Source organism: Peromyscus californicus, unplaced genomic scaffold, assembly GCF_007827085.1.
Source record: "Peromyscus californicus insignis strain IS unplaced genomic scaffold, ASM782708v3 Scaffold_12__1_contigs__length_115047231, whole genome shotgun sequence".
NCBI classification, from domain to species: Eukaryota; Metazoa; Chordata; class Mammalia; order Rodentia; family Cricetidae; genus Peromyscus; species Peromyscus californicus.
Genome location: NW_026294413.1, coordinates 7,705,891 through 7,727,779, shown reverse-complemented (window position 1 = coordinate 7,727,779; position 21,889 = coordinate 7,705,891). Strand labels below are relative to the sequence as shown.

Below are 21,889 nucleotides of genomic sequence, written 5' to 3'. Positions count from 1 at the left end.
CTATCTATGATGTTTAAGATCAAGCCAACCCCCTTTATGAAAATGCCAAATATCCCTCAGGAGACACTGAATTAGGGCAATGATATTCTTAAGTTCCAGTGCTCTGGTAGTTTCCATCACTTGTAATCATAATAACTATTTATAAAAATCCTTCATTAGAAATTCAGTTTGGAAATGGAAGTGCATGTGTTTTTTTTGTGCTGTTCAGCTGCATGTCACCATAGGTGAACTCTGATCACAGTGCCCTTGCTTCTCATGTGCCTTGGTCTTAGCATTGAGATCCTTAGTAGAGTTAGGACCTCATAATTGTGAATCTCTTTAGTTGGAACAAATAATATATGTATCCATTATTCTAAAGATGTCACATTTCCCTAACATTAATGTTAAAACTAACATTAAGCTATATTAGCACACTGTCATGGGACTCAAATATGATATCATCATAGTATGAAGATATGATTTATTTGTAACTTACCAGGAATATGCAAAAATACTGTCTGAATATATTATAGATAATATATGTGTGCTGTTATAAAATGATGTATGTTCACATCTATCATAAAGTAAGACACGTTTTTGTTAGATATTTTATCATCCCTTGTTAAGCCAGTCACTGCTTCATACCCTAGCAAAAAATCTTGTTTTATGGTTTATTCTTTGCTCTCATTGATACAACCTATGTGAGGAAAATTGAACCCTAGAGATTTGAGCATGCTCCACAGCCCCAGTTACCTATATCTACTAAGTAGTAGTAGAGGCAGAAACCACACAAATACAAATCATTTTGTAATGACTCCACAACTTTAGAATAAATATGGTTGCATCCACTCTCTTAGGGGTTTATAATACTTCCCATTAATTGTTCAGATCACACTGTGAAAATTTGACTTGGGGTAAACTACAAAGCTACCCCACCACCTACTTTCTTCTTTGAATCCTTCCTTGTCACTAATATTTTTGGAGCTCAGCTTCAGTGATTTAGGGCAGCTCACTTAACATTGGAAGCCTGTGTTTCCTCATCAGTGCAAGAGATAAACTCACATCTGATTTACATAAAGTGTATGAAATGCATGTGTGTACCAAATTATATACCCACTAAAGGTAAATCTTCCCAGGTCCTGTGTCTAGTGATATTCCTCATTTATTGACCCAAGCCATTTTTTTTATCTCAAGTTAAATTTTCATATGTTTTGTTTTCTGCTAACTTGTAACAGACAGAGAAAAGGTAAATGCATATATTTTGCTATGTTGTTTCTATTTTAAGAAATTTGTCCTGTGAGGGGTAGGTTGGTACTCAACTCCTGGGAAGATCCAAGTTATGATCCTTGTTATAATATAATTAATATACCTTATGAATACATAGGAATAAACACACACAGAGTAATAAAAAATATGAGTTAGGAGATACAGGAGTAGCACATCAGCAATAAACTGATATGCATACAACATTGTCTCTCAATAATTATAGATTCTAATTTCTCCCTTATGTATATTTCAACTGCATAATTTTTGAAAATGAATTCTGAAGGTCTGCATCTTACACAAAATATGAATAATATTTTAAAAAATCTCTGAGATGATTTGGCAGAATATCAATTAAAAACAGATATTTCTTCTTTCTCTCACATGCTTGTCTTTTTAACTTTATTGTGAAGAACTGAATAATGACAGGGTCATATTTATTTGAAACACTAATATGAAATCAAAACTCCAAAGTGAGTTTTCTCAATACAGGACATTTTCCACAGAATAGAAGTATTTTCTCTGTGAAAGATTGCCAGCCATGAGGCTGCATAGCAGTTTGGGAGTTCACACCAAGGCAACATGCTAGGACTGCTCACATGTAGGCAGGAAAACTATGCCTTAGGAACGCTGGCAGGCCTTGGGGAAGAAGTCAAGGTCTGATACTGCAGTACTGACAGTATTGATGACCAATGTCACTCACAATAGCACAGAAGCCATGGTGTGCTTTATGTGCAGATGCCTGTGAAACTGAAACATGGCAGAAATTGAATTACTTTGTGCAAAAAAAGTTTGCATTTGGAAGATTATAGGAGGGTGAATCAGTAGTCTTCCTAAAATTTGTTTCTTTCTCTCTCTCTCTCTCTCTCTCTCTCTCTCTCTCTCTCTCTCTCTCTCTCTCTCTCACACACACACACACACACACACACACACACACACACACACACACACACTCAGAACTTGGAGCCAGGTTGTATTTCACTGAGACTTAAGTTTTCTGTCTACATCCATTCACTCACTTTCATCACTATTTAAAATTCTTCATAACAGGAATCTTACATAGAAATGAAATATTGACCTTTAGAGATCTTAGTCTGAATATAACCTGTATTGTATTTCCTTTCATTTAAAACATAGCTTATCATTTGAAAAAAGAAAGCCCTGAGGATGACAATGTCTTGAAATGTGCTTTGCCCAAGCAGGTAGCGTTAAGCGGGGGAGAGTGATTGTAGATGCTCTTCTTGTCATACGGAGTGAAGGCTATGCTATTGGCATCTTGTAGGTGGAAGGCAGGCATACTAATTACACCCTATGGTGCCCAGGGAAGAAGAATTGATTTAACAGTGCTGAGATGAGACACCTGAAGTAGCAGAGTAAAATCCAACTGTGAAATGCCACGCCATGGGTGACACTGCATGTCATCTTCAAGTCCTAAGCAACACAATCTTTACCTTTACTTGCTTACAAGACCACAGCCCCTAGACAGTGGAAGGCCACAGGCCATTTCAGAATTGTTTCTGTTCTTGTTTGTTTGTTTGTTTACCCTCGAATTAGACCACACATGAAAATAAATGGCATTATGCCTTTTCCTCCACTAATGCAGCTAATTGAACCAGCATTTTTCTGGTGGAAATACCAGGTTGTAGTGTAAGAAAGAGATTTTTTTTTAAGGAAATGCCTTGAAGCCTGACAGACAATTGTGAAATAAGGAAGGATGCTTCTGTAGAGTTAAGCCTGAAAAGGCCATGGACAAGGTAGGTGGGGACTGTGTTGTATGTCGGTGAATCACAGCTTCTCTTGGACATGACTTCTAGAAGCATTCTGTCCTCCAGGAATGTTTCTCATGCAAACCATTCCATACCTCAGACCTGACTTATCACGACTTTAAGGGGAGGGGTTGGGATAACTAAGGTAAGGGAAGAGTACAGAGTGATGCTCACACTGCACACCTGCAGTCTGCAGTTTTGGCACTTCTAACTCTCAGTAACCACACAGTTTTCACTTTTTGAGTTATACAATGTTATAGGTTCATCCCATCATCCAAAAACATCCCTTTATTTATTCTTTATTTGTGTGTGTGTGTGTGTGTGTGTGTGTGTGTGTGTGTGTGTTAACAGGATTGCATATGTGTGTATACCAAGGTACATGTCTCCTTTCACTACATATATCCTGGAAATCAAGGTCAGGTCATCGGACTTAGTGGCCCAGGTTCCTACACCTGTTGAGCCATCTTGCTGGCCTTAAATCACCCCCATTGTACCAGCTTTCCATAAATATAAGGAATCAGGCTTAAAGGAGCACACCTGTGATCTAGCACTGTGGTGCCGAGTAAAGACTGTAGGGAGTTTGAGGCTAACCAGGGCTATGTGAGATCCTATCTCAAAAACACAAAACTAAACAAAAAAGCATAAAAATAGAATGAAAGCATAAAAGTAGAAAGGAAGTGATGTCATAGTGTACTCCATCCCACATGCCTTATCTCTACCACATGATACACTTTCAGTACTATTAATAACATGACCTTTCTGGCTTGATGGGAGAAAATTTTGCTATGTCCGACAGCTTCTGCATTTTCAGGGTGCCTCGCCTGCCTTTCCTCTGTTGCTTTATTTCTCTTTGGTCCGGCATGTGCTCTTCCCTTCAGCCATTCACTTGAATGTTTCATTTGAAATTTTTCTGAGATGTACTCAGGGCACCCCTTGGTACCTGAAATTGATGGTTTGCCCCTAATGAGCCCTCTCAAGCAGTGGGCAGCATTTTATACCCCTACATTTGGGAGAGTGGCAGTTTTCATCTACGAAACTGTTCTCTGACATGTCAGCCTGCCCCACAGCAAGCAGATGTTTGCATGGGAATATCCTCTCTAGATGAATCAAATCTTCCCAAGGCTAATGCCGGCTGGGAAAGTTCTTTGGTGCACCTATGAAGCTTCCCTGAACCCCGAGCAGCTACCTTTGATGTATATTTTGTGATTAGAAAAGAAAACAAAAATGAAATAGCTTTTTGTTCATCCAAACTGTGTCTCATAGATGAGAATTTTTGTTGACTGAAGGCTTTCTCAGATGTGAGCTTTGCCCTTTCCTATTAAACAAAGGGTTATACTGAGATTGCCTTTTCTTTTATTTCTCCTGAATTTTATTCTTTTTGATATGTTAGGACATGATATTTCATCAACGAAATGGATGAGATAACTGTCTTCCAAATCTCAATTCTGTTTGGTTTCCTGAGAAATAAGTATTACCCAGGCATAAAATCCTTAGTTCAAAGAGTCACTTTTCAAAAGGCAGATGTCTAAAGGCCTGAAGAACATGAAGTGTGATGCTGTATTGGTGGACATTAGTTTTGCTTCTTTAGTAGCCAACTTTTTAGATAATGACACACCCTTAGACAATAGCATTACCTTATAATTTAATGATTGTTCTCTTTCCTCTGTTTCTATTTTTGGTCTGTTTGATAAGCATATTGTTAATTAGCCTAGACTGGCTATCTTTCTTCCTAAAATTTCTAAACTTCTCAAATGCTGAAATAACAGTCAGCTACCACCATGCTTGGCCTAATAAAATGTTTCTTGAGGCAAATGGATTAAATTATAATATCTTAGTTTCTATATTCAACAATGATTACTAATTTAGAAGAGGAAAATGCCTAGTGAAATCACCCCTAGTAATAGGAAAACACAATTTCATCTCTGAAAATAAATATTATGTTGTCTTTGGTGAAGAAGGGGGTCCAGTAGGATGATCCAGCACTATCTGTCTGTGTCTGTCTGTCTGTCTCTATCATACATCTATCTATCTATCTATCTATCTATCTATCTATCTATCTATCATCTCTCTATCTAATATAATGTTTCTCTCTTTTGTAAAGTTACACCACACTCTTGATTACTAACTATTCATTGAAGAAGGCACTACTGTGTGTTCAATAAATTAAGCTCTAATTCCCGAGTCTTACAAAATAATTGACCTCAAAAACAAGATAAATGAATAGGCTTTTCAGAGCTCATGATTAGAATACACTTTCCAGTCTTTATATTAGTAGTTTTCAATTCAGTGATTTTTCCATTCTTTTCTCTCTTCTTTCACAATCTATAACACCTTTCTCCCTCCTCCTGGCTTAGCGCCAAAGCTCTCTTCACTCTTGGTACTAAAATTAAAAGGTTTTCCTTAAGATATTTTAATACTTGGATATTTAAATAATTTTATTGTTCCATTTTAGGACCAACTAGCTAGCTATTTATGAAAGATTGTTGTTAGGCACTTGCTTTCATAAAGTTGTAAGTCAAGCTGACATGCAATGTATATAATTATCTGCTTTGATAACTCACCTTTACTATATCTTGAAGGTTAAAAAGTTTTTATCTTTAATTTATATTTTCTTAGCTAAGATTTTAATTGTAGAAATTTATGGGCATTTTGATAATTTGATACCTGTTTATAGTGTGTAATCATTAAATCAGAGTCGTTTCTATTTCCTTACCCTTAAGCACATTTAAAATTATTGATTAGCACACCATTGTATATATTTGTGTGTGTGATTTTCTATACATATATCTAATATATCCTGATCAAATCAGGAATGTTAGCATTTCCATCTTCTTCCCAGTTACAGAGGTTTAATAATATGTAAAGTAATTTTACATATTATTAGAGAATTAATAGAGAATAAGTAAAAATATATTCTCTTGCTTGAAGAAAAATTACACAGATTCTGTTATCCATGGAGACTAAATAAACTGTTAAATTTTGATATGATCCAGTATCACAGACTTTTCAAGCAAGGACTTGAAATAAGCCCTGCACTTTTACATTATGCAGAGACTGGACCTTAGAAGATAGCTCTCAAGAACTTTGGAAATAATTTTATACACATACACACACACACACACACACACACACACACACACACACACACATATATATATATATATATATATATATATATACATACATACATAGATCTCTATATAGTTGTGGTACATTCTAAAAGCAGTCTTGTTTCCTGGAACTGAAAAGTTGGGAAGTGCTGTGGAATGTCTTTCTGTACTCTGCAAATATGTGTTGCTCTGATTGGTTGATAAATAAAGCCCTTTGACCTATGGCAAGGCAGCTTAGAGGCAGGCAGAAAATTCAAAGAGACAGGAAGAAGGCTGAGAGAGATGCCAGAGAGCCACCTAAGGAGTAACATGTAATGGGACGCAGGTAAAGCCACAGAACATGTAGCGATACATAGATTAATTGTTATGGGCTAGTTTAAGATATAAGAGCTAGCTAAAAAAAAACTTGAGCCATGGCCATGCAGTTATAATTAATATAAACTTCCGTGTGTTTATACTTGGGGGATATGAATGGGAGAGATTTTTTTCCCGACCACCAGCAGGCCAGGGCACAGAGAAACTTCCAACTACATTGGCACCCAACATGGGGCTTCTCATGGGTATGTACCATGGCCTCAGTTGGTAGAGCTGGCTCAGTTGGTAGAGCATGAGATACAATCTCAGCGTCATGGTTTGAACCCCATGTTGGGTGCCAAATGTAGACAAGTTTCCAAATGGTCTTATTAAATAAAAAACATGGAGCCAAATATAGGGGTGAAAGCCTTAGAGATCAGGGAAATAGGGAAAGCCACCAGCCAACCTTACCTCACTAACTCTGCAGCTTCCAAATGGCATGACTTCCTGTCTACCCATGCTTTATATGTCTTGATTTTCTGCACTCTCATTGGCTCTCTTAGCCCAGATACCTCACTTCCTCTTCCTATACAGCTGTGTCACTGTCTGTATGTCTGTACAGACCTCCAGATCTCTATGGTTGGTACTGAGATTAAAGGAGTGTGTCACGACACTTGGCTCTGTTCCCTAGTGTGGCCTTGAAAACACACAGAGATCCTGCCTGCTAGGGATTAAGGACATGGGCTGCCTGACTTCTTTGTTTACTTGAAATGGCCTTTTCCCCCAATCTCCAAGCAAGTTTTATTTATTAATGCACAAATAAAATGTCACCACACGTCTGTGAGAAACAGAATTTCTGTATCTAAGAAAAGTAATGTACAGAAAGAAAAACTATGGGGAAATATGTTAGAAATTGGGGGGAAATATTTAATCCTTTATTAAATTGAAAAAATCCTATTGCAATTAGGGTTAGCTAATGTCTGTTGGACTGGAACTAGTTTCCCTATTATGTATATTTTCTACATGCTAACCTTTTATTAAAATAAAAATACCAATATAAAAAAGTCTTTCTCCAAGAAAGACAACAGAGTCCTCCTTAAATCTGTTGCTTGGACCTTATTTGAAAACAACATAAAATAGTTATGATCAGTAGGGACACAAATTAATTACCTGGAAGATGTTTAATTCCCAACGAATCTGAAAGTTCTAGACTCAAATGTTCACTCAGCCAATTTCTGAGAAAAACCAAATTAGTTTCTAGAGACACTGCAGAAGAGAATTCAACAACTTTCACTTCTGTGTTTTCAAAGAATATACCTGGGCTCACAAAAGAGAGATTTTTTTCTAGTTACTACTTAGAGCCCTTGAATCTTATGGGTCTCCATTCGACCCTGTACCTAGAAGAGAGGACCTGGCTTCCAGGTACAGAAAAAACTGATAAACTCAAAGGATCTTCTGCTCTTAGCCCTTTCTCACTCAATTTACACTCTAAAAATGGGATGAAAAACTTGATGTAGTTTTCCCCAGGTGCTCATTTGTAGAATGACTTCTATGCTTATGTATCTCTGGAAAACTTGAAGGAAAACCAGTGAGGCTGCCTGTGTCCATTGCCTTTAATTACATTTTAGTGTACCAGTAAATTTCGAAACACCCACATGTGGGAAGGAGGAATTCTTTTGTTGATATGTGTTTTTCACATAAAAGCTACAAATCAGAAAGGCCAGCTGTCAGTATTTTGCTCAAAATCTGTAAAATGATAGCTCATATTTACAATGATAATCCAAGGTATCCTGTGGTTTTCTAATAGCCACCTTAGTTATGTTCTTCATAGCTTTATCATTAAGTGATAAAATTGCATGCTAAGTCTCTGGACATAGTCAATTGCAAAGAATTTGAGAGAGTCAAAAGTATTACATTAATTTTAGCACACCTTTTCCAAATACAAGCAATTTAAGTGAATTACACCCTACTGCTAAACCAGTTTGTAAATAGGCAGAGAAAATGTGCTTATCAGTATGCATTTGTTATTACATTAATAATGAACCTTTGTCCATTGTGTTTGCAGTCTATTTTGATGATCTTTTATCAAGTCACGAGATTTTCTAAAATTTAGTAATACTTGGAAGAAAAAATGAGCTATTTTTGGAAGGGCATTGATTGGTAATCTAATATTAACTGATGTGTTTTAAACTGTAAATCATGGGGCTTTCTGATTTCTTTGTGTACTAGAAAATAATAGTTGTAAATTGAATCGCATTGCTCCTCAATAGTCCACTAATAGCTTAATCATAGAATTGTTTTTCCTGTATAGCTGAATGTGCTTCTGCTGTGCTAAGAATGTAGCTGAGTGGTAGAGAACTTTCCTAGCATGTATGAGGGCCTAGATTCGAGTCTCAACATCACCAAATAAAGAGAACAGTAAGTTGTTGAGGTAAATGGTGATCTGTGGCTTTCTACAGATAATTCGTTTATGACTTCTTTCTTATTTTCTCTCTAGAATTTTTCCGAGAGCTGCTGGAGAATGCAGAGAAGTCCCTAAATGACATGTTTGTCCGGACCTATGGCATGCTGTATATGCAGAATTCGGAGGTATTTCAGGACCTCTTCACTGAACTGAAAAGATACTACACAGGGGGTAACGTCAACCTGGAGGAGATGCTGAATGACTTCTGGGCTCGGCTCCTGGAGCGGATGTTCCAGCTGATAAACCCCCAATATCACTTCAGCGAGGACTACCTGGAATGTGTGAGCAAGTACACAGACCAGCTGAAACCCTTCGGAGATGTGCCCCGGAAACTGAAGATTCAGGTCACGCGTGCCTTCATTGCTGCTCGGACCTTCGTCCAGGGCCTGACAGTGGGCAGAGAAGTTGCCAATCGAGTTTCCAAGGTAACTGAGGGCATGTCATCTCCATAGTTGGTCTTCCTCTTTTCTTTAAAAAAAAAAAAAAAACATAAGGTTTAGAAAACAAATTAAGGCAAACATTCTCATTCCAAATGGTCTCTGCTCTTAAAGGCATTAGGTGAATGTCCATCTGTTTTTTTTTTTCTTTTTATAAGAAAAAGAATTTCAAGAAATTCCATAGGGTTTGGCAATTACTGCAAATATTTATCAACAATGTAGCAGAGTTTTCATGAGGAATACTGTTCAAGCAAGTTGGCTTGCAATTAGCATCCCCACATCAAAGACTAGGGAATAATAAATACTCATGCAAGAGTCCACTCAGGTTCTAGTGTTCCAGCAAATGAAAAAAATCTCCCAAGGTGCTGAGTAGAAACAGGACAGGGGCACGGGGAGTCTCTTCTTTATCAGAGTGATATAGCTCCTTAATGGTGAGAGTGGAGCCCTCGCCTGGCACCTGCGGAAGCAGACGCCCATGGGGTGGAGGTGGGGCACTAATGGATACAAAGTGTAGGTTCTGGACGACAGTCCCTTGGGTTATCCTTTATCTTTGTAATTCCATGCTGTATGTTGTGTTGGACTTATGAAAAAGATAAATCACTAATCCACTTTGGGGCCTTGAGGATAATGTCTGTAAACCTTTAATGCAAGGGATCATTCTGGGCCACTGGCTTTCAACATTGAACATTTCCTGCGTGGAGCATATCTGCTTCTGTTTAAGCTCTGCCTTGACATTTTACTGCTCTTATGAGGTGGGCCTGCCCATTTATGAGGTCAGCCCTAAAATAGCCTAAAAAGATGATTTATATAAGAAGTAAAGGGAAAACAATATATAAAAGGGGCCTGGTATTATCTCTCTTAAAGAAGGTCATATTTGTACAGAGATTATTGCCAAACAGTATTTTTTATTGCAGGTCTGTGCCCAAGAGCCACAGAGTTGCTTTTTCTTTTTCTTCTTTTCTTTTTTCCCCTACTGGTCCTACCCTGCAATATTTCTTTTTTGTTCTTCCTTTTTATCTCATCATTTACCTCTTGGCATAAAGACAGTATAGTCTACACTCTTAAAGATATCTCTCTATGGTATGACAGAAAATCTCTAACAATCAATTTTTAGAAATTATCAGTTTCTAAAAAGTTACAGCATATGGAATCATTTTTAAAATAGACTTTTAAAACAATAATTGTAAGGAATGCAATGATATAAAGGTCATATAACTAAGATGGTTAATGCAATATTTATCACTGGATATCAACAATATTTAACCTATCAAAGGAACAGGTTCCTCAGAAATGGTTCAATATGGAAGCAGGCAAGTGGAATAGCAAGAAGATATATGATTCCACAGGGAGGGTCTGTAAAGTACCAACAAGTCCAAGAAGAAAAGGTAGGTCCTATATGCCGTGACCAAGATATAGCTTGCTGTAAGGAATAATTTTAATTAAATTGTAGTTCAATAACTTAAATTAAAATGTAGTCACAGGCTTTAAGAGAGGCCTTCACCCTTGTTGAAGGATGAAATGTCCATTTAGGAAGCATGAGGTGAAAAGCATGGATGAGTTTCTGGTTGCTTGTGTTGATTCCACCTGAATGTGAGTAACATTTTATGTAGCATGGTCTTGGAAGATTCCAAGTTGATGACAAAGTATACATTTTCTTATAAAATATCTAATAAATTAATGTGAAGTGTAGACTAACGACTATTTTTACTTTTTTTTTTTTTATCAGAGGATGCCTTTAATAACTGCCTGAGATTCTTTGCTTGTTCTTTCTTAGGGTATTTGACTCTTGGGTATCTGTCAGATTCTAACATGTCCCTGTTTATGTAAGACATCAGAGACCAACCATGAGTAGAATGTCACCTTCAGATTTTTCAGTTTATGAGGGCTGCATTATACAAAACCAAATTCTCTCTTTCTCTAAGCATCAGCTACAGAGGTTTGGGGTATAGTTTGTGGATCATATAACTGAAAACTTCACTATTCAATAGAGATCTTGGCTTGACTGACATGGGCTTCATTAATCCTAACCACCTAAAACATAAAACCTGTATTGCCATTTGCTCTCTGAGTTTTGGAGATAGAATGATAAGATGGCCGGGCAGTGGTGGCGCACGCCTTTAATCCCAGCACTCGGGAGGCAGAGCCAGGCGGATCTCTGTGAGTTCGAGGCCAGCCTGGGCTACAGCACGAGCTCCAGGAAAGGCACCAAAACTACACAGAGAAACCCTGTCTCGAAAAAAAAAAAAAAAATGATAAGATGGTGTGTAGATATACTTCCTGCCTGGCCACTGGCCAATCAGTGATTTATTTATTGACTAATCAGCAACACATTTGCCATACAGACCATCCCACAGCATCTATGTGTTCTTCTGATGGGGGATTAAGAGTTGGTGGGATGGTGACAGAAGTTTAGAGAATTCAAGGAAAATTCAAAGGTAGATGTCAACTATTCTCATCATCGTGTTTTGGGAATTTGATTCCCTTCAATTACTCCTTTTATTTCAGTGACAATTTAATTCTTTGTAAGCATCATTAATAACTTCTAATTAATTGTTTTGACTGGAAATGTGCTTCTTTGGCAAAACACAGCAGTATGAGACAAATGTTTTGACAGAACATAATTGGGAAATTTCTTATTAAAAAGTAGAAGATTAATTTGTGGACTTCAACAGAATTATTTTTTAAACTTAGGCTTGCCCTCTTATGGATATAAATGATGCTTTTTCTATCCTAAAAAATGAGGAAATAATATTTTGTGACTATAGCCAAAGCTCTACATGAAGCATTATAAGATTCTCATATGAAAAGCTATGATCAATGAGCTAAGATTTATTTTCTGTATGAATTACTAGTTTTGAGTATGCCAAGAGTTGCACGACATGGAGTGTCAGGACCTTTCATATTTTTGTGGAGTGAGTATAACACCCCTACTTTAACTAAACAAATTGAAAACACCTGTCTAGTTGAACACATCAATACCCTATAACTGCAGTTCTTATCCAAGTGACTGATACATATGTGTTCAAGTAGACATGTAGAAGAATTTTCAAAAACATCTTAATTGCCCAATCTAGACTCTATCAACAATAATCTCTGCACACCATGGAGTCCTTTGGAGCATGAACATGAGCTATACTATACTCAACATTTGGATCTCACAAAGCTTCTTTCAAGAAGAAAACATACAAATCACCAAAGATGACTCACCATTTATACAAAGCTGAAACAATGTGAAGCTAAGCAATACTACTCAAGAATGTACAAAAAATAATAATAAATGTGGTAAACTCAGTAACTTCAGACTAAAAACAAAAATTGCACAATGGTATTCATGATGTTGGGACATACGGTCAAGCAATGATATAGTGACGCATTTGAAGTTAGTGATAGCTATTTTTAAGCTGGGTACTAGATATAGAGGGCCAGAGAGGTGTCTTCATGCATTACATGTAATATTTTTTAATCAAAGAAATTAATGTAAGGAAATCCTTTACCAGTTGCCCAGCCATGCCTCTTTTTATCTGTGTAGGTATAATCATGATTATGAATTACCCTTTTTTTTCACTTGCTAACCCTTCTTTAGATTCTGCTGAATAGTTCTTGTTAGATATAACAGACACATTTCTAAAAATGAATGTACAGACCAGCTTTGATAATGTAGTATTTACTACATTAAAGCAATGGAGTAAGTCTATTTTTCATCATTTTAACTCTACTAAAGATCCATTATTATCCTCCTTTTATGTACACCCATTAGTGAGCAGACACATGGATGCTAACAGCTACTCTAAAGGCTTTTCAGAAAGTATACACAGGGTTTCCTAAAGACATCTTAACTGCATGTCTGCTCACATGAAGTTTCTAACATTCATCACAGAGGCCAGTGTAGTAATCACTCTGGTGTCTTGCCTGGTCTACAATGTCACCATTTACAGACAAAAAGCCTGACTTTTTCTCCTTTCTTTAATAAAAGTAACAGCCTAGCCAGGCATGTAGGTAAGTTAGTAAAGTGTTTATAAGCATAAGACCCCTTAGTTCAAACCCTAGAAGACACACACACACACACACACACACACACACACACAGCAGAGAGAGAGAGAGAGAGAGAGAGAGAGGAGAGAGAGAGAGAGAGAGAGAGAGAGAGAGACAGAGAGACAGAGAGACAGAGAGAGAGAGAGAGAGAGAGAGAGGTCATGGTGGCACAAGCCTTTAATCTCAGGACTGAGACATGTAGTGACAGGAGGGCTTCTCTGCGGCTCACTGACCATCCAGCCTAAAGTTCTTGATGAGTTCCAGGCTAGTGGGAGACAGTGTCTCAAACAAAATAAGAAAAACAAAACTGTGGGTGATACCTGAGGAACAATACCCATCATTGTCCTCCTGTCTATGCACAGATATACACAAACAGAGGTATAAGCACAGGCAAGTGGATTTACTTATCCCCCCCGCCAAGTTACTTTGTTAGGTAAAAGCAGAAAATTGTGCCAAGATCAATCACATCAACTTTGCAAGTCATATCATTGATTTATTTCATAAAAATTGAGTCAGTTAACAGAGCTGCGAACCATTGCACCTGGAGTATTAACGAATACTGTCATTTATATTTCTATTCTTTCTTCTTTGACTTTGAAAGGCAAGTGTGGCTTTTCAGTTTTAGAAAAACAAAGAATTTTTATTCTGCCTGTGTTTCCTGAGCGTGCTGGTGCTTTTAACTAAGAACACTAAGAAGTAGACCCATCTACCACAGTAAATATCTCTACTTCGGCCCCCTTCTGACCACGATTGAAAACCATTCTGAAAGAAGCACTGTATATTCTACTTATGGGGGAAATTGCATTCTGTTTTAATATTTGAAGTTTAGAAAATTTTAAGATACAAAATAAGAACATCTGTGGGTACCTATCACCTGAATTATTAGTTTCCTTCTTTCTGTGGTGATGTTTTGATTCGATTTGTGACATTTTCTAGAACTGAAAAAGACCATAAAAGGCCTTGAATGGATGAATCCTTTTCATCATTCATTTGGGGCTTGTGTATTCTCTGCTGTGATTGGGGATTATCTAATGGAGCAAGAAGCCTTGTTTTATAGAGAGTTAGAAAAACGAGGTCAAGGCCACTCCCAGTTGTTCTTTCTCTGTCATGCTGTTTGTCTGCAGTGGCTGAACTGCATGTGTTTGCTGCTCAAAAGCACTGGAGTGCTTCTTTGTCTTTTTTTTATGTTATATTTTTTTAATTTTATAATTTAATGTAATTTTACATATCAGCCACGGATTCCGTTGTCCTCCCCCCTCCTGCCTCCCCCCCTACCCTTCCCCCCAGCCCACCCCCCATTCCCACCTCCTCCACGGCAAAGCCTCCCCCGAGGATTGAGATCAACCTGGTAGATTCAGTCCAGGCAGGTCCAGTCCCCTCCTCCCAGGCTGAGCTAAGTGTCCCTGCATAAGCCCCAGGTTCCAAACAGCCAACTCATGCACTGAGGACAGGACCCAGTCCCACTGCCTGGATGCCTCCCAAACAGTTCAAGCTAATCAACTGTCTCACCCATTCAGAAGGCCTGATCCAGTTGGGGGCCCCTCAGCCATTGGTTCATAGTTCATATGTTTCCATTCATTTGGCTATTTGTCGCTGTGCTTTTTCCAATCTTGATCTCAGCAATTCTCTCTCATACAAACTCTCCTCTTTCTCGCCATTTGGATTCCTGGAGCTCCACCTGGGGCCTGGCCATGGATCTCTGCATCTGGTTCCCTCAGTCATTGGATGAGATTTCTAGCACGACAATTAGGGTGTGTTGACCATCCTATCACTAGAGTAGGTCAGTTTGGGCTTTCTCTCACCCATTGCCAGTAGTCTATTGTGGAGGTATCTTTGTGGATTTCTGTGGCCCTCTCTAGCACTTTGCTTCTTCCTATGCTCATGTGGTCTTCATTTAAACAGTTCAATTAAGAAATGGGCTGTAGAACTAAACAGAGAATTCTCAACAGAGGAAACTCAAATGGCTGAAAGACATTTAAGGAATTGCTCAACATCCCTAATCATCAGAGAAATGCAAATCAAAATGACTCTGAGATACCACCCTTATAACTGTCAGAATGGCTAAGATAAAAAAACACTGAAGACACCTTATGCTGGAGAGGATGTGGAGCTAGGGGAACTCTCCTCCACTGCTGCTGGGAATGCAAGCTTTGTACAAACCACTTTGGAAATCAATATGGCGCTTTCTTAGAAAATTGGGAAATCAATCTCCCCCAAGATCCAGCTATACCACTCTTGGGCATATACCCAAGGAATGCTCAATCATACCACAAGGGCACTTGCGCAGCTATGTTCATGTCAGCGATTGTTTGTAATAGCCAGAACCTGGAAACAATCTAGATGCCCTTCAACTGAAGAATGGATAAATAAAATGTGGTACATATACACAATGGAATACTACTCAGCAGAGAAAAGCAATGACATCATGAGGTTTGCAGGCAAATGGATGGATCTAGAAAAAATCATCCTGAGTGAGGTAACCCAGACTCAGGAAGACAAACATGGTATGTACTCACTCATAGGAGGATAATAGATGTGGAACAAGGATGACTGGACTGCTACTCACAACTCCAGGGAGGCTACCTAGAAAACAGGACCCTAAGAAAGACACAGGGATCGCCCAATAACAGAGAAATGGAAGAGATCTACATGAAAAACCTGGACATGAGTGGAGGTAATGAAGGGTAAGGGTCAAGGAAAAGAGAGCTTAGGGGAGTGGGAGATCCCAGCTGGATCAAGAACAGAGATGGAGTGCTTCTTTGTACAGAAATTTTCTTAAATCGGCACCTATTTATTCTCTCTCTCTCTCTCTCTCTCTCTCTCTCTCTCTCTCTCTCTCTCTCTCTCTCTCTCTCTGTGTGTGTGTGTATGTGTGTGTGTGTGTGTGTGTGTGTGTGTGTGTATGTGTGTGTGTGTGAGACATGCTTGCCATGGAGCATATGTCAACATCAGAGGGCAACTTTTGAGAGTCAGTTCTTTTATTAACCAAGTATTCTCCAAGTGATGGAACTCAGGTCTTTGGGCTTGGTAGAAGGTGCCCTTACCTGCCTACAGCCTTTAAAAAACATTACTCAAGCTGAGTACATAGGTACAAAACAATAGGTGGACCAGACAGTTTTAACTTATAAGTTCCCTTAGATATTGAAGCTTATCTCTTCATAGTCATTGCTTTGTACTTTATGCTTCCAGTGCCACATGCTTGAAGCTCATCATTTGAAGCATCATTTCATAATTCTCCAGTACTGTTCAGGTTCTGCCTGTTCTCCAACCATCCTTCTCCATCAAAAGGGCCTGTGTCATCTGCTAAACAGCAACATATCCTTCAGCATGTCGTTTGCAGGCTTAGAGTATACCGAGTTCCTCTCTACTCCTGAAACATTTATTGTACTGTATTCTTACAAGATATAAAAATTCTTTTTCTTCTCTCTCTCATTAGTAGTTGCAAACACTTTAATTTGCTTAAGCTTTATAGCTCAAACAAAAAGTAATTAACATATAAAACACACCAAACAAAAGTTTACTGAGAAAAATCTGTAAAACAGCTGTAGTTTCCTAAAGATCAGACAATGGTAGGTTATTGTGATCACCCGTCTGAGTGCATAAGAAGCAGAAGTTGACAACGGGGGGCAGGGTAACAAGAATTTCATTCCCAAGCCTTCCTTACTCGTGGTTCATTCATTCACTCCTCAGAATGGATAAAATGTTAAAGATGGATTCAGCAGGAAGAAAGGTGCCCATTTTAATGGAATTCAAACATAACTCAAACATAAGTTATTAAAAACAGACATCGCTTAGAACAAGAAGGGAGGGTGTACAAATAGCTTTTAATGGACTGGAGATTAGTGGTTCCGTTGTCCCCATTTCTTACTCTCTTCTTAACTCAGTCCATTTCCAAACTTATATTTCCAGGCTATACATCTTTCAAGGAAATCTTTAAATTAATAAGGGATTAAAATTATTTTAGTAGAAACAATCAAGTTCTTTTAATCAAGATTCATCTTTTCTCTTACTTCTCTAGACTCCAGAGTAATCTGTCTCATTTGCTACTAGTTCTCATTAGAGAATTAATTTTTTATGACATCTACATTTCCTTCTTTTTGTGATTTTCAAAGCTAATTACAGAACCTGGGACATAGTAAAATCATACGTTTTCAATAAATCACTTTAATAAGCCATTTTGATACTATGTTTCTTAGTACTATTGACACTGTTTTGAGAAAAGAGCTCCTGGGACACGGGCAGTTTTCAGACTTGCTATGTAGATGAGGATGACTTATCTCCTGAGCCTTCCAGGCTCTACTTCCCAGGTGTTGAGATTCCAGGTGTGCACTACCATACCCAGGTTCTGTGTCAAAATCAGAACAATGAGATTCAAGTAAAGTATTATGTCATTCAGGAAAATAGGTATGTCACTTTGTCTTGTAAACATGAGTGTGAAACTGGAGAATAGTGTTCTAAGGGAGCAATGGGCTGTGACTATTTCTTGCCAGGATCTCCTGTCATGGAGTTGTGGAGATAAGGCCAGAAGGATTTGAGTTATATAGTGTGATCATCATTTCTGAGCTTTAGGCTTCTCAAAATCTTTGCACAAGCAAGGGCTTTTCAAAAGACAGTAGATGAATACCTTCTTTTACTTAAGCAAGATGGTCTAAAGAGAATATCAACAAAGTGAAAAAAATATGTAGGTTCTGGGTTGCGAAGCTCTTACAATTGACCAGATGAGAGGAAGTGAGTTGTGAGTCATAGCAGACGTCCAACAAAGTTGGGAGTCCCTCTAGTAAAACACAAACTCCTTAGCCGTAGCTAAGGTGTGGCCCAGTATCAAGCAGGTTTTTAAGAATACAGTTTGTTTCCATTTAGCAATAACCTTGTGCTGATAGATGTGAAAATTACCAACACGTAAGTGTTTATTTGCAAAGCATGCTAACATATAACCTGGGGGGAAAAAAGCGAAGACCAGACAAACTACCTGCTCTTTATATATTTAAAGAGGATTTCTGAAGAGGAAAGCAAACACAAAGACCTATAAAAGTGTGACTTCTGGAAGGAAAACATGGAGAGAATATGGGAATGTGGTTGTAATCAATAGAATCAGTGGCTCTAAGTGGTTTAGTATAGTAGAAAGGGCAGTAAAAGCAGAGTTTAGGTTTGGTCATGAGTATGTTAACAGCTTCATTTAAGCCTACATGAAAGAAGTGGTTTCATTGGTTTCATGGTGTCTAATCTCTGTCTAGAAATGGTCTATAAACTCTGGCTCACAGACCAGCAAATGTCTGTGAATGGAATGGTACTATTTTGCAATGGGGGAAAATTGAAAGTATTTTTTGTTTTTGTTTTAATCACTATAGCCACTTCATATTTCTCTGATGGGCAAGGGGCCATCAGTAGCGTACTGTTGAACTCGTATGCTGGAGTCTTTAAGAGAGAAGAGTAACATGATCTAAGAGGGAACTGCATCAGATATGCAGCTTTAATATACTTGGAAACAATAAATGCTTATCCAAAGATGCTTCAGATATTTTGAGCTACCTGTATAGCCTGAAATACACTGTTCTGGAACAATGCAAAGAATGGGTAAATTTTTTACATACTTTGTTTGATTTCATTGGTATGTTTGGCTTTTACCTTTTGTCTATTCAGTTTTCCTTTACCATTTTTTTAATGACCAGGATTTACGCCCAAGATAGAGTGTCTGTTTTTACAACCATGTTGAACTTAGTAAAACCAATTTGAGTGGCATGTCTACTGTTTGCCTATGCCCCACAGTAAGAATTCTTCTGGGGCAATGGGAAATGTGTGCTACAAACAGACAAGCTATCTTTGTTACTAATAGGGAACATCCACTGGTTGCCAATTAAAGTACATCACAGTTTGTTTTTTTTTTAACCCAGAGGATAAAACTCCAGGTCTGTAACTCAAAGAACTGTGCTTCAAAAATAACTGCATAAGGAAAAGTAGAAATAAGACATTATCCCAGTGTCAATGATGCTTCTATTATTGGATATTTATCTCTAAATGCACTCAAGTAATTCCTGCCAGAAAGCTCTAGGAAACAAGTTGTTCTAGCGCTAAGAAACATGTAATTAGGTCCCCATCTAAGGTAGATTCAGAGTACAGACAGGAGGTAACCAAGGGTGTGTGATATCATAGGCCAAACTTGAAACATTCAAGGATTTCTCTTTTATTGTTCCATTTTCCAAGATTCAATGTTGCAAGGACATTCGCTCATGTAATATCAGTGCACTGCAGAATTTTAATAAAGCTTGACAGACATATTGCATTATCAATGCTCACATAGTGAAGAATAACTTAGGTATAGATGTCACATGCTAGCATATTTTCAAATGAGTTATTGGGTCATATTGATATTTATTTGTTAGAATGATGGGAGGCGCATAATTATATTCTGTGAATTTTCTCTACTCTCATCTTTGTGGTGACATGCAAAGGTTAGTCCTTTCCATGTATGTGCATTATAGCTCTTTAACTGGATCGATATTCAGCACAAACAGGATCGATCAATTCCCTATGTTCAGAATACTGTAATCATCCCAAACAATGTTGAAAGTCTGCATTTTCTTGACTCTAACTGGGGTAGCCACGAGTGAAAATGGATAGTTCAGAGTGTCAGTAATAGGATAATGGTGACCTTGACATTCAGATGGAAGTAAAGCTATAGCCTAAAATCAATCGAGACTCCAAGTTAACATCAGATGACATTTAAGTATGTTGCATAAACAAAAAATTTGAACTCGTTTTTGCCCTTGCAGGACGCGCTACATGTCAAAAAAAATGCCAGTCATATTTAACACTCAGCAGAGTGCAGTGGGTTATGTATGGAAATTTCTTCCCCTCTAGTTCACAATATCTGACAAATTCAGAAGTATAAATACCTCTGTGCTCATTTCCTGTGGAATTCCTGAGAATAAAAACCATTCATTCATTGAACATTTTAAACTTTAATAAATGTATTAATTATGAAAACATTTCACATACCATTCTCATAACAAGTACAAATGTCTTTCTGTAAAGAAATATGTTTATTTATAAATAATATTGTGTTAAAACTTTTATTTTCTCTTGGCTTTGTAAAAAACATATTCTCTTACTAAAAATATATCAAAACATAAGTCAACATTTATTTTACTGTATTTTCGTGAAAACTAACAATGTTTAGTGAGAAGTACTTGATTCTGTTGTGCTGTGGAAAACAACAGAGAAGCAAACCCTGCAGAAGTCTCCATCCCTTCCTTCTGAGGATTTTGTCATTTAGACCAGCAGCTGGGCCAGCGAAATTTGGACTGCACCTGCAGCAAAAAGTTTTATTGAAAGGATGAACCTTATGATATCCTGCCTGTTGTTAGAGTTTTTCTGCCTGGCCCACAGTCAGGACAAATCTCTCTCACCCGCCAGTCCCACAGCCGCTCAAACCCGATCAAGTAAACACAGAGACTTATATTGGTTACAAACTGTATGGCCGTGGCAGGCTTCTTGCTAACTGTTCTTACAGCTTAAATTAATCCATTTCTATTAGTCTATACCTTGCCACGTGGCTTGTGGCTTACCGGTACTTTACATCTTCCTTGTCCTGATGGCGGCTGGCAGTGTCTCCCACTCCAGCTTCCTGTTCTCTCAATTTTCCTCTGTTAGTCCCGCCTATACTTCCTGCCTGGCCACTGCCAATCAGTGATTTATTCATTGACCAATCAGCAACACATTTGACATACAGACCATCCCACAGCACCTGCCCCATTTGTAGGCAGAAGATAACTGTATAAAATATTCATGGCACTATTTCTATAAAATATTTCAAATATCTACTTGTATTGGAGAAAACTGTATCCTGACATTGTGGCTTGGATGGAAGAGAGAATCCAGGTAGAAAGACTTCTCTATTTGTGCAGATTTGTTTTCATGTTCAAGATGGAGCTTTTCTCCCCTCAGCCATACCCGATATACAAAACCATTAATACGGTGTCAAACTTTCTGCCCATTTACCCAAGCCCTCTGTCTTTATCAATTTACAGTCCATCATTTGTATTGTGATTATGGGTCCAGAAGAACTAACAAGGTGACACAACCGTATAGAGTCACCCAACCCAATGTGCTCTTACCTCCTCAAATCACAAAGAAAATTTAAACAAAATTGTCTCTCTAACTCAGATCAACTCGATATTTAATTTTCATTGGTCATGGGAAAAAGTTTTGTAGATTTTCACATATTTTTGACTAAAATCGATATTGATTGACCAAACAAGATTGTTATTTTGAAAATACAGAATATAAAAGGGTAATAAACAAAACCCCTATATAAGTGCTGTGTAGAGATGAATGTCCATTGATCATTGTAGTCTAAGGTTGACAACCAAAGCTAACACACTAGGCAGTGCCATACTGAGCTACCTCCTGCTTATGACTAATTTCCAAAGCTTGATTCTAGTGCACTTGTATATAAATTTGCATTGCTAAGTCATGTAAGATGTTCAACACTGAGCTCTTCCTTTTGAACTACCCCATGCATTTCATGGACCAGTGATATTTCTT

General features: G+C 37.9%; 1 protein-coding gene across 2 annotated transcripts in view; it reads left to right on the top strand.

Moving 5' to 3' along the window:
• The window catches only part of Gpc6 (glypican 6), a 1,071,516-nt gene that overhangs the window by 514,658 nt on the left and 534,969 nt on the right, over positions 1–21,889 (top strand). For both annotated transcript variants that reach the window (XM_052732493.1, XM_052732494.1), the window contains exon 3: positions 8,910–9,301. In XM_052732493.1, coding sequence (XP_052588453.1) covers positions 8,910–9,301 — 392 coding nt within the window. The remainder of the gene's footprint in view (positions 1–8,909; positions 9,302–21,889) is intronic.